The sequence below is a fragment of the Carettochelys insculpta genome, chromosome 1, assembly GCF_033958435.1.
Source record: "Carettochelys insculpta isolate YL-2023 chromosome 1, ASM3395843v1, whole genome shotgun sequence".
Taxonomy (NCBI): Eukaryota; Metazoa; Chordata; order Testudines; family Carettochelyidae; genus Carettochelys; species Carettochelys insculpta.
The window spans coordinates 56,336,074-56,348,945 of record NC_134137.1 but is presented as its reverse complement, the minus strand read 5'-3'; the positions used below and the strand labels follow the sequence as shown (position 1 = coordinate 56,348,945).

General features: G+C 44.7%; 2 protein-coding genes across 12 annotated transcripts in view; both read left to right on the top strand.

Annotated features, from left to right (window-relative positions):
- Positions 1 to 5,276, top strand: part of SPART (spartin) — a 36,744-nt gene extending 31,468 nt beyond the window's left edge. For 3 of the 7 annotated variants that reach the window (XM_074986591.1, XM_074986582.1, XM_074986599.1), the window contains exon 9: positions 1,637 to 5,275. In XM_074986591.1, the coding sequence (XP_074842692.1) occupies positions 1,637 to 1,826 (190 nt within the window). In that variant the 3' untranslated portion in view covers positions 1,827 to 5,275. Of the gene's footprint in view, positions 1 to 54 lie in introns of all 7 variants that reach the window. The other 4 variants (XM_074986616.1, XM_074986609.1, XM_074986633.1 and 1 more) reach the window with 3 other exon arrangements.
- Positions 5,277 to 9,522: 4,246 nt separating this feature from the next.
- CCDC169 (coiled-coil domain containing 169) overlaps positions 9,523 to 12,872 on the top strand; it is an 86,582-nt gene continuing 83,232 nt past the window's right edge. For 2 of the 5 annotated variants that reach the window (XR_012644338.1, XM_074986654.1), the window contains exons 1-2: positions 9,568 to 9,698; positions 12,033 to 12,115. Coding sequence is in view for 2 of the 5 variants with exons in the window: in XM_074986654.1 (XP_074842755.1) it covers positions 9,622 to 9,698; positions 12,033 to 12,115 (160 nt within the window). In the remaining 3 variants the exon portion in view is untranslated. Of the gene's footprint in view, positions 9,699 to 12,032; positions 12,116 to 12,872 lie in introns of all 5 variants that reach the window. The other 3 variants (XR_012644353.1, XR_012644351.1, XM_074986664.1) reach the window with 3 other exon arrangements.

The following is a 12,872-nucleotide window of genomic DNA, read 5'->3' as shown; positions in this document are numbered from 1 at the left end:
AGTATTTGATCATTGATGATTCCCCCCATCTTTCATTTGGTTGTATCCTGGCAGGTTTTACAATCTTACAAGAGATTTTTAAGTTGGTTTCATCTTAAGCCAGAATTATTTTCTGTAAGTCAGCAGTACAACTTAGCATAATGGACATCAAAATAACACTGTCACGTTTCCACCAAGCTAAAGGTGCACAAGACTTTAATGTAACTGCATAACTAGTAAGCTCTGTCTGGGTGCAAGTGAAGTAAGTGGCCTCTAAATTCTCATACTAGTAGCGTCCATCATTCTAGTGTCTGAGTGTATCTCAGTACACACCCTCCCAGTTGAGACACTGTATAAGATCCTGAACATGGTGAAGAATCGATTTGTCAAATCTTATGTTTAGGACTTAGCAAGAAAGCTAAATTGATTTCATAATTTGGTACTGGATAGACCAAAATTCTGTTGTCAGTGCAACCACCTGTCAGTGATGCTACAGCAAAATTAGTGTATCAAGAGTGGAAATAACTAATCACACTGGCAAATGCTTACTCATTTTTGCTGGCAATTAATTATGTAATCTACAAATTAGACTGTAATCATAATTAAGGCTGCTACTCTGTCAGTGAATATTGAGTTTTTTTTCCTGTTTCATTTCAGTGTTTCGTCCAGCCCCTTAGTAGCATGGGTTGGTCTTTTAGTATTCGATAAGAATCGAGATTTTTGGTTCTCCTTACACATTACCTCTGTCCTCCCAAAAACATATACTGGAGAGCTTTTAGACATTGGACAGCCTAATGCAACAAAAAACTATGGCCCTGACTCCTAGCTCAGCAGATGCAGCAAAGATGGCTTAGCACTGCTGGGATTCTGGGGTAACCAAGACTTTGGCTTGCTCTTAATTTATGCATGGCTATAAGGCTAGTCCCAAGGGGCTATATGACAGTTTGGAACACCTGGGTCACTCTGTCCAGTCCCCTGTGCTGGTCCAATATAAGGATGTGTTATGCAGGCTGTAGGCTGTTGAATTTTATACAGGTGGAGATCTGGTTGCTTATCTGCCCCTTTAGGTTACAGAAGCACTGTAAAGGACCTAGCATGCAGCCCATGACTGAGACATGTGCTTGAGTAGTGGACTGGTACCTCCCCTTCCCAGGATCTTCTGATACCAGGAAACTGCATAGAGAGACCTACTGAGTGATGCTCCCCAGCTAGTAAAACTTCTCTTCCCATTGTTCTGCCTTCAGTTTACACCTGTAAAGGGGCAGCAGATTCTCCTCCATGCCCCATTCATACCTAATTACTGGAGAAGAGGAAAAGAACAGAGCAATAGTTGTTCTGCCACTTAAAGAAAGTTGGGGATTAATAAGATTTGTGACAGATTAGCAGCCATAATTCACCAGTTTAAATATTTAGTCTTGCTAAACTTGACCTAGGTTCTTTCTTTGTGCTATGCATAACCCTTGCTTTGGGCATGAAGACTTCTAGAGTGAGTTGCTACAATCCATAGTAGCTGTATGTTGCGAAGACCATGTACTGAACCAGATTTATAATGTGGGTGTGGGGAACAAGGGTTTGCTCACGAGGAAAAATGAATAAGTGACTTCACTTGTATTAAACTTTCAGTTGTATGTTCATATCTACAAATATGTTTCTTCAGATATGGTGATGATGCAGGCTTTGCGACAGACAACGCTATGAATTCTGCAATCAATGTTGGCGTGACAGCATTTAACATTGACAATATAGGTATCAAAGCTATAGTGAAGAAAACTGCTAAAGAGACTGGTTATGCTGTGCTAGATGAATATAAAGTACTAGAAAAGAAGGAGAAAAAGGATGGAAGATGAAACACTGAGTTAATTTTCCAAAACCTCACAGTATGGATGTAACTTACCATTTTCAACTAATGGGATAAGGATAGCCTATAAGTATTTTACCAATAATCTTTGTCACAAACTAATTCTTTACATACTTGAGAAAACTAGTTTTTTTTCTGGGTTGAAAATACTCTTCCTCTAGCACTTCTGTAATCAGTCATGCATCAACCTCTCCACCGTAAGGGTAAAGATTCAGAATTACACATTGTACACATGGACGAAAAATCATCTCCATAATCTGAATTCAAAACCACTATTTTTCAAAACTGCAAAATAGAACAGTAACATTAATGGGGAAAAATGAGTTTGTCTAATGTATTTTTGTAACACTGTAAAGAAATGGTTTTTAGACTAAATCTAACTTAAGGTTTATAGTTAATTACTCTTAATTATGGTTAAAATGAATTTACCAAGGTAGAACTGTCTTACCTAATTATATGCACTAAAATTAGTTTTGGGTTCTATTATTTCTGTTTCAAAGACTAGAGGAATTCCTTCAGGATAGCTAACACTTTAAATACTAGCTGAGCTAATGACCAAAATAATCATAAAGGAAATGAGAGTGCCTCAAGTGGCATCCCTCCTTAAAGCAGAATGCTTTTCAGAACAAATATTTATACAAACAAGAGACTTAGATCACTTTTATTAAGGTGATGAGTACTCTCCCTACAAGAGAAACACCTCAAATCAAAATGTTCAAGTTAGGGAGTGAAAAAATTCTGTGAAATCTGGGTTTTCATCAAGGAGTGAAGGGAGAGGGGGGCAGAAAAAGTAATCCAGAGTTGCAAGAAAAAAAACACTGTGTTCCTGTGAAGATGAGGCTGAGACTCATGTCAGGAAAAGCTGTTCTATAGACATTTATACACTGTTTTCAGTCTACATTTGAAATATTTGTAATTTATTGTAGCAGAGTATTGCTGCCCTCTAATGGAATATCAAGATATTTTGAAATGTTAAATATTAGCTTCCGTCTACTTCAGAATCTAGTATTAAATGTCCACAGTGATTAAAAGGAGCTTTCAGCCTTGATAAGGGCAGGTTTGCATGGACATAAACACAAAAAGTATCCAAATGAACGTACTATGTACATGGCTGCTTTGCTGATTTTACTTTTTGCCTAGTTTCTACTCCAACATGAACTGTCTTGACGTTTCTTGTACATTTTGTGTTCTACATCTTTGTAGAATGTGGTATGTATGAGAAACTCCGGACGTTCTCTGCTACTGACTGAAAAATTCATTACTGGGTTTCACAGCTGCTATACGTTCCAGTCTTGATTGAACCTGTAGAAGAAACAAAATGATACTTATCAGTTGTCTAACATTAATTGCAGGAAATGACAACTGACTTCTGTGTAAAATGCAATCTTAAGTATATACTAATGGATTAGTAGAAGGTAGTGTATTTGTATGACGCTTACACCCTTATAGTTGATGATGGCAAAACACATAAAGCCAAGAGACTAATGACTTGACCTGTGATCCCTAGAGTGTGTTATGGAATTGAAACCATAAATAAAATGGAACTGAGCTGTGTGATTAGCATTATTATGGATGTAGCATACTGTTTGTATTTCCTGTTTCAAGAAAAGTAAATTTGGGATTTTTTTTTCTCTGAAGCGACAGTGGTAGAGCATAACCTACCCCCAAGGTCTACACTACCAAGTTTTGCTGGTAAAGTAGTGTCTGTTAGGAGCAGGGTGGTGTTTTATCATGATTTCTTTATTGGTAAGTACCCTGGTATAGATAAAGGCATAAGTGATTTGTGGTTGTAGTTTATTTTTTTTTCACTGGCCCAGTATAATCTCTTCCCAGCAAAAAGATTTACCAATATTCTTTGTATTTGGGAGTTTATCTGTTAGTATCTGTTCAAGAACTCTGCCCGAACTGTAAGAGCTAAGACCACCAAGTTTGGTATGCAGCTTCTTACAACTTAAAGCAAGGTAGAGGTTTGGTTGCGCCAGAACACGATGTGCCTAGAATTTTTCTCTTAAAATGGAAAGGGAGGGCTCTGCTAGCAGGGATGTTTATACTGTATAATGAGTATGGGGGGCAGCTAGAGGCTAGACGTGAGGACCAGGACAGTTATAGCACCAGCAGGGGTGGAGAAGGGAACAGCTATTTACTATTTGAGAGAGTTTGCATGTGTGGTCTGTCTGTCCCCCAGCTGTACATGCTGCAATGGACATGAACAGATACCTCTCACTTAGCCCCAAGATGATGCAGTGAGAGGTTTGGGGTTGTCCATTCTCCCAAATCCAGACTGCATAGCAACCCATCATCCTAGCCCCTCCCTAGACGGTGGTTTCAAATGACAAAAAAATTTAGTTAAGGACCAAGCAGTTCTGGGTAAATCTTCAACTATAGCTATATGGCTAAATTAATTCTTGTGTAGACTAATCCAATTTTGTCTCTACCTAGTATTTGCTGCTTCAAGAACAAGCAAACCATGCTTAATTCAAATAATCTGTAACGATCAGGCAGAACGAGTAGCTTAGGGGTCAGTGACCTGCGACTCTTTAAGGAGTCACTTACAGCTCTGGGTCCCACTTCCGCAGACTCCTTTTGCAGCTCCCTGCCTTGCAGTGGCTGAAATAATGGAACTAAATTTTATTGACTTAACAGTTGGCAGGAGGGATCCAGTTGTTAAACTAATTACATTTAGTTCCATTATTTCAGCAACAGCAAAGCAGGGAGCTGCCTGCACAGTAGGTGGGAAAGTAAGGAGGAGAGGTGACTGAGTATGCCCCTGCTGGAGCCACACAGCTCCACTGAGAAGGAGGTGGGTGCGGGTGGGAGGAAGCAGAGGCAACACATGCACACAGCTGGAGGAACTCATCAGATGATGTAGGTTTATTCTGGGTTTGTGGCGGATATGGGCATAGAAAGTTTAAATTACTTTCAAACTCGTGCAAATCAGTGTGCACACATGTATCTGTGTGCCCTGTTAAAATAGGGGTTTAAAGTATGGCTTGACATTATTAAGGACTGTCTTGTATTCAGATTGACTGCAGCTTTTAAAGTACTGGTTTTGTAACTGAATTTGAAAAAAATGGCTCCTCGTGCTATTTGATTGCAGATCTAGATGTTTATTTCTTTTAACTTATCCAAAAGCAATGGTCCATTTAGCCCAGTAAACTGTCTGTATAGTAGTCCGTGCCAGACGCTTCAAAGGGAACAGACAAGGCCATTTCAAGTGTTCCATTCTTTTCAGCCAATCCAACTTCTAGCAGTTGGAGGTTTAGGGACACCTGGAAAAGGGTGTACCCTAATTTTTAGACTCAATTCTCTATATAAATTCATTTTCTTCCCACACACTGTATTCTATTTCCGAGCCAACTTTATCTTCACTTTTGTGTGATTAAGATTCCTATTAAATATTAATGAGTACAAGCAGTACCCTATCAAATTCAGTCTGTTTTGGTCAATTTCTTTATCAGACTTTCAAGATCAAACTGAAATATATATTTAAATCTGAAATTTTACAATATTGTAACTGAGGGGTGGGGTCCTAACACAAAATTCCAACCTTACAACTTTGTTGCTGCCTTTAGAACTGGCCATCCAGCAAGCTCTGACAGTACAAGCCCCAGTTAGGATGGCAATACCATGCCATGCTGACTTCTGTGCTGCTGCTGATGGTGACGCTTTCTTCAGAGCTAGATTCCCAGCCAGGAGACCAAGTGCTTCCTACAGATAGGGGAGATTTCACAGCAAGGGTCTGTCCCATCTACAAGCTTGGCATGTGCAGCTGAAGCTCTGTCCCTCCCCTGCTCATCCAGGAAGAGCAGCTGAAGCCCAGTACTTAAGTTAAAGATGCATTGAGCTGGCTGCATAGGGGAGGGGAGTGACAGCCCTAGGGCCCTACCATTTATCTACTCACACCGTTGTAAGGTCAGTCCTGCTCCTGTCTGCAAGAGTGACAACCTCTCCCCCTCTCTGGCTACCTCTCTTCTGCAGTGCTGATGGCAGTGCCACTGCCTTCAAAACTCCAGACTGGCAGCGACTGCTGTCTGCCCAACTCTGAAATCTGGTCTCCCTTACACTAGCCAAATTCCACAGAGGAAAATCAGATTTCATAGCGTATGATCCATTTTTCATAGCCGTGACTTCGGCAGGATTCAGGTATCTTATAAGATGTAGTCCCTTTTAAAATATTAAAACTTACTAGCAGAAGTAGTGTTAGTCTGTACTCCAACAAAACAAAATGATTTATTTGGTGATGAGCTTTTGTGGGACAGACCCACTTCATCAGCTCAATCTCATTTCCAATAGACTGCCATAAATACAGAGGACAGAAAAAAAACAAAGTATATAGGACTGAAGGAGGGGGACAGGGATGTTGTCCTGTACTTTGTCCTATATACTTGACTTAAAAAATTGCAATAAAAACTGACAAGTGCATAGGACAAAGTATAGGACAACATCCCTGTCCCCCTCCTTCAGTCCTATATACTTTGTCATTTTTTGATTTTTTTTTGGGGGGGGGGCAGTCGTCTATTTATGGCAGTCTATTGGAAATGAAATTGATGAAGTGGGTCTGTCCTACAAAAGTTCATCACCAAATAAATCAAAGTCTTTAAAGTGCTACATTTTTGCTGTTCTGTAAAACTAAGCGATGGTACTTGTCTAGTTACATTACCATATTCCAACTTAAGGCTGTGTCTACACTAGAAAAATAACTTTGAAACAGGACACTACTCTATTCCTGGGAGTAAGGACTTTGAAGTTGGGTTCCCTAACTTCAAAGTCACGGAATGTGTGTATACTCTCTGCTGGCTACTTCAATGTCGTGCTTAACTTTCAAGTTAGTTCCTAGTGTAGACACAACCTAGTCCTTTTGAGTCTGCCTCTTCTTTTTAGCCTACTGCTCTACTTAAGGTTTACTGTAGTGAATCCTGACACTGAATTTTAATTAGGTCTGAGTCACTTAGCCATACTTAAAACTTTCTTTTTGTCCACTGTGTTCTTTCCCATTTAAAAATCTAATGTTCAGAAAGTATTCAATGTAAAGAGGGCAGGAACTACTATTTTTAAATGCAGCTACCATACAATTTGTCTAATTTGTTACTGAGGATTTTGAACAGTGCTACATTTCATTTGCACCTGTAATTAAAACTGATGCTGTTCTCGTCTGCAATATAACTGACTTTCAAGTCCAAGTACCAATTTAACAGTGAATGCGAACAAGCCCAGTTTCTGTTAACTGGAACACTTGCTTTTATTTTTCCTTATAGCTTTTAGATGGTTTTGCTTAGGAGCAGAGTCTATGCGCAGTGGCAGTTCTTTACCACAACACAGAGAAGAATCTAGTTACTTGTTCCTCTTGGAACGTTAGAGGCAATGATGCCTACAGTGGCTTGGAAAATAGAACCATGAGCCAATACAAAAATGCTTCTATAATCTAAAGCCACATCACCTGCATCTACGAGTGAATCCAGTACAACTATGAGAGAAATACTACCCAATACATACCAGATTTCACTAGTGGCTGTTAACCTGAGCTCTCTTCAATCTCCAGCTTCACTTAAATTTAGATTCTACTGCTGTTTTGTTCAGTGCTAACTTTAATACCAAATACTACTAAAGGCCTCTAAGTGTACATCAAGACTGTGTGAGGCACTATCCATGCAACAGAGCCACAGTTCCCACCCTAAAAAGCAAACAAGTGATCATTGTTTCAAAGGCTAAATCATGAAATGGCTAAAAATACATTGCATATCCATTACAACACATCACAAGTCAGTGTGGTTTAGACATCATCTTGGCCTACCTGGTCAAAACTCTTGTTTAACTGGGCCAAGTCTAGATCATGCTTTCTCATTAGTTTCTGGTATTCTACCACACACTCTGCTTCCTTTGTGAGTTTCTCTAGACAAAGCAAAGCAGGCAAGGCATCAAATATATGATTAAAGAAATAGCCCAACAAACTCTGTAAGGCTAAGGGTATGCTACACTTTCTATTTTGTATCCTGAAATAGAAATCATGTGGCCAAATAGCATGCTTGAAATAGCAGGGCAATTTTGAATGCACTAGTCCATTCTTGGACTGAGGGTTACAGAAAAGTCTGAAATAGCCCCTTATTTCTAACCCCAATGCATTGTAGCTTACACCAAGTTCAAAATAAGGTAGCGTGGAATAATGTATGCAATTTGCACACCACAAATTGTTCAAGTTACTTCAAGCTAGGACTACAGCATAGCCCTAGTCTAATAGTTGACATTTATTTGCAAAATAAATTGCAGTCAAGTTTTTATGCCATAAACAAGTCTGCAACATGGTTTGGTGCCTCCAGACCTCACATTGTATCCTGGTAAAATCTTCCATCTCTGTGGCAACAATATTCAAAAAACAGCTATGGAGGAACTAACTAGAACCTAATTGGCTGGCAGCAGGGCACACCTCTGTAGTAGGCTGGTGTGGAGCTAGTCTACAGAAACTAAGCCACTCTGCACTGGATAAGGAAAGATAGAAGGAAATAGTGAGAGAGGCATCAGACACCAACGGGTACTGAGCCCACAGTTATTGATGATGATGAGAGCACACCTCCCTTACATTGCACTGTTGGCACAGTCTCAGTAGCGCTCATCCAGTCTATACAGATGATCCATCTGTGCCATTGAAAAACTAGTGTCCAGTCACGTATGGGAAAAATCAGCTCACCAAGCATTTCTCTTACAGTTGTAGCATGTGTTCAGCTGCTCCTAGGGTTCTCCAGCTAGCTTTTTGTATGTGGGGAGGGAGGGAGTAATGCTGAAGTCAGGGTATTCCCATGCTCCATTTCTTAAGAGTAGGGACTAGGGAGCGGAAGATAAAGTTGAGCTGCTCTGTCTGAAGCTGGGATGGTAAGTGAAGTGATTCAAGAGTACAGAACAAGACTGATCTCCATTAAGGACACAGAGTGGCTTCTCTCCAAAACGTACCCAGCAGCAGTCAGCACATACACGCAGGCTGTCAGAGTCACATATACACTGCAGCACAATCTGTGTCACTACACCTCCTACACGCAAAGCGTTCCTCTTTCGTGCTCAGACGCGCACTTTGCCACTGTAGGCCCACCCCTTCCGGGGGGCCTAGAGCGGTACCGAAATTCAGCGGCCCCTCTGCGAAAATTATTGCCCATCCCTCACCTAGTCTGTGTTAGGAGAAGTTAAAGCGTCCCTAGGTTCTATGCCACCCCGCACTGGGACAGGGCCTGGTTGCAGCCCCCGGGGCAGAAGCACGTAAAGCCCCAGACTCGAGCAGGGACTCTCCGTCCTAACCCTGGAGTCAATCAGAGCCGCTGCTTCGGCCGGCCCCACCATGGCGCCTGCGGCGAAGTTCAGCTCTCTCCAGCACGAGCCACTCGCCCTCCCCCGGGGCCGAGCAGCACCATGAGGGCGGCGATACCGTGTTGGCCGCGACCTCCCGGGAAGGACAGACCGGGCTGACTCTGCCTCGCGCGCCTCCTCCCATTACCTAGCGCAGCCGCCAGCCGTGCGTACGCCGCGTCTGAGGCGGCAGACGGCGCGCGCGCGGCCATGCTCAGCCACCCAACGCAACGGCCGGAACCGACCGACCGACGGCCTCAAACACCTCGCTTGAATGGCGCGGGCCTCCCCGCCGCCACGTGACCGGGCGTCGCAGTCACGTGTGCCGGAGGGGCGGCTCGCTGGGCGGTTCCCTTTCCCCCGCCCCCTGCCGCTGCTCTCCAAGGAGACCGGCGCGCGCTCGCTGTGGGGCGGGTCGTGTCGTGTCGTGTCAAGTCAAGGGTCTGCGGGCACCGATGGGGGAAGACGGGGGCTCTAGCGCGCCGGGCTCCGAGCAGCTGCGGCTGGAGCTGGGGCAGGAGGCGCAGAGGAAGTGAGTCCCCGTCCCAGGGCGGCGGGGAGCCTGCGGCAGTGCCGGGCAGCCGGCGTGAGGCGGGCGCGGCGCGCCAGGGAAAAGCTCCCCCGCGCCACGGCAGTTGAGGCCAGGGCTGCCTGGTCGGAGGTTACCCAGAGTCTAGCGCCCCTCTCAGGTGCCTGTGAATGTGCCACACCTGAAGCCGGGGGCCGAGTGTCTGCGAGGGGCGGTTTGCTTTGGGAAAGGCGCTCCGGCTGCAGGGTGCCCGTGCCTCCTGTTGCGCCCAGGACCGTCCCCTTCCCGCCCCTGCCCGGCTGCCCGAGCCGGGGTGTATTGGTGGGTTCGTTTGGCAAAAGTGGGCATTCGTCGCCTTGCCTCAGGAACGTGGGGTGTGGCGGAACGTGACCCCAGCCGCGGGGAGGGCAGGCAGGGTTTGGGTGAGCTGTGACCCCCGCCCCAGCGTCAGGTGGCGTCTTAATTGAGTAGCTCCAACCTGCCCTGTGTATGGGGGCGACCCTCAGGCTAGCTCCGTGCTGTGTCCCATTTTCCCTTCTGGTAGTATGGGCACCCGATTCCGCAGGCCGTGTCCATCTTCTGGGTTTCATTTTGCCCACCTAGTGGGGATGAGCAAAATTGAACCATAGGGGTTGGCAGTCAACGCCTGTACACCTCAACCTTGCCAGGAATAAGGGAGGTGGAGGGGAGAATTTCTCCCCTCCACCTTTCTCAGTGAGGACCACCAGGTCAGTCCATTGTAGATAAGTCAGTTCCAAATATGCAACTGCTGTACCTGCAGTGTGTCTCTATAATTAACTTTAAGGTCTAGTGTAGAGGCTGGCTTCAGAGAATGAGGCTACAAAAGTGCTTTCTGTATGGTACAATGCTTTGTCAGCCTTTTAGATGTACCAGTAGCTACCCCCATGCTTTGAAGTAGGAGCTTGATGTTTGGCCGAGGTGACCTTTCTGCACCTATTGCCACATCCATGAAGTTCACACCCACTTGGCCAAGTTCTAAGCCTTTGAAAAATACATACATGCTCAGAGATTTAGCAGCTAAATTTCCCAAAAATTCCATCTGTGTTGGTGTGCTCGGGCATGGAGCTGAGCAGGATGTTTGCTGCACTTTTACATAGCTGCTGACTGTGCTTGGTCAAGATATTTGAATTGAGAGCAGACAGCCTTGTTTTGTTTGTGCTCTGAGTGACTGACAGCCCAGGTAGCACAGGGAAGGAAGCTGCCTGATACGCATGCAGAGTGAGAGAGAACCACAGAGAGTCTGGGGAAGCAGCTGGAACACAGAACCAGTGGGAGTGGGGAAAGTTGGGATTGGAGGCTCTCACAGTAATGGGATTTAGGTGGAAGGGGATTGGAGCTGGCTGACCAATGAGAATGGGAGCTGGCAAGAGCAGTGGGAGAGGATTTTCAAATCACTAGGTTGGAGGAAATTTAGGTTGAACGAGGCATTGGGAGGGAGACTGGGACTCTGTAGGCAAAATAAATTGTAGGAATGGAATTGGGAATAGTGGGCAAGGAGACTGGGGCTGGGATAGGAAGTCTGGATAGGTGAAATTAAGATTTGCTGGGTAAGTATACTATAGGGGAGATGAGAAGCCTGAGGAGAACAGATTGGGAGTGGGACAAGAAGCTGGGACAAACAAGAGACAGGAGTAGGATACGTTGAAGGGTCTGGGATGGAAAGAGTAAAGCTTGATGAAAATGGGCAGAAGAATCTATCCCCACTTAGAACACACAGGATCCCCTCCAAAGCTGGAATGGAACTCCAGATTCCTGAGTTTCACCATCTGTCTGCTGTCTACATATTTCTCCTGGGAGAATTGCATGCCACTGTGCACATATAGGATTGTTAAAACAAAAAAGAAGTAACGCAGAATTTATTACTACAGAAAATATGTTTTGGTGAAGTGCTGCCGTTCTGCCTTTTACCCACCAGAGGCTGCTGTGATGCCAGAACAGCCTGCTGACCAGCACTAAGGGCTAGCAGCAGGCTGCTTTCATCACAGCAGCCACCCTGCCAATGCAGTCAAAGGAAGGGCACAGTCTAGCCCACAAGGTTGCTGGGAGCTCATGGACTGGGGTTCAGAAAGGCTAGTGGGGAGGACATACCAAGGCGAGGGCTAAGGGATTCAATATTGGGGCAACTAGATAGAGTTTAGTAACCTATTATGTGCAGGGAGGAAAAACTGGATGACCTGGTGGTCCCCTCTGGCCTTAGTCTCCAATGTATATGATGGAATATAAGCACAAGAACACTTGATTTGTACATAAAATTAAAGTTAGATTTTGCGTTAGTAAGAAGATTAGTTCTATAACCATTTAACATCTCTGTCACAGGGAAATGCTTGAACTCTCAGTATATGAATTGAGAAACACGATTTCAGAACTTGAAAAAAGCCTTAGCAGTGTGGAGGATGAAGGTAAGTGAACAATAATTTTGGTAGGATTTCATATTAATCAATAACTGTCAGTAAACATTGATTTCACCTGTCACATTGAGTGGAGTGAGTAGGGGTTCCCTGACTGCTCAGCTGCACAGAGCTCCCTATGTTGCCTCCAGTCAGTGATACCTGATTTCTGCAAGCAGGGGCCGTGGCCCAGTCAGGATAGGGCAAAGCAGAGATTCCCATTAGGACTGCGTGGAGGAGGAAGAGCCCAAGTTCCCTTCTGCAAGGGCGGGTGGGGGCTGGTTACTGGTTGTCGAATGGTTCTGCATTCACCAGCTGGGAGTGCAAGGATTCTCTGCTTTGCCCTGTCAGGATTGCCACCTTCTCCACATCTTGTGTCACTGGTGCAGCATTTGTGCAGGGAGCTCTTTGCATCACCATTGTAATGACAGTGGGGCTGTAAGAACAACAGCAGAGGGCTCCCTGCACAACTGCTGGGCCAGTGACAACCAGTTCCTGAAGATACAAGGTGGTGGAGTAGTTGTGGTTCTGGTTCAGCAAAGCAGAGACCCCTTCCCAAAGCTGCAGAGAGAAAGCAGAGGAGGAGTGTTTGCTATTCTTGGCTTTGGAGGAGCCCACTCTACTCTTGAATGGCTCTGTCTCTGGACAGGAGTCATTCAGCAATGGGGTGGGCTTCCTTGCAGCCAGGGACTTGTCCTTCTCATGGTTCTGACTGGGGCTCTCTGCTCTTTCTCTCTAGGACCACAGCCTTTGCCACAGAAATCTAGTG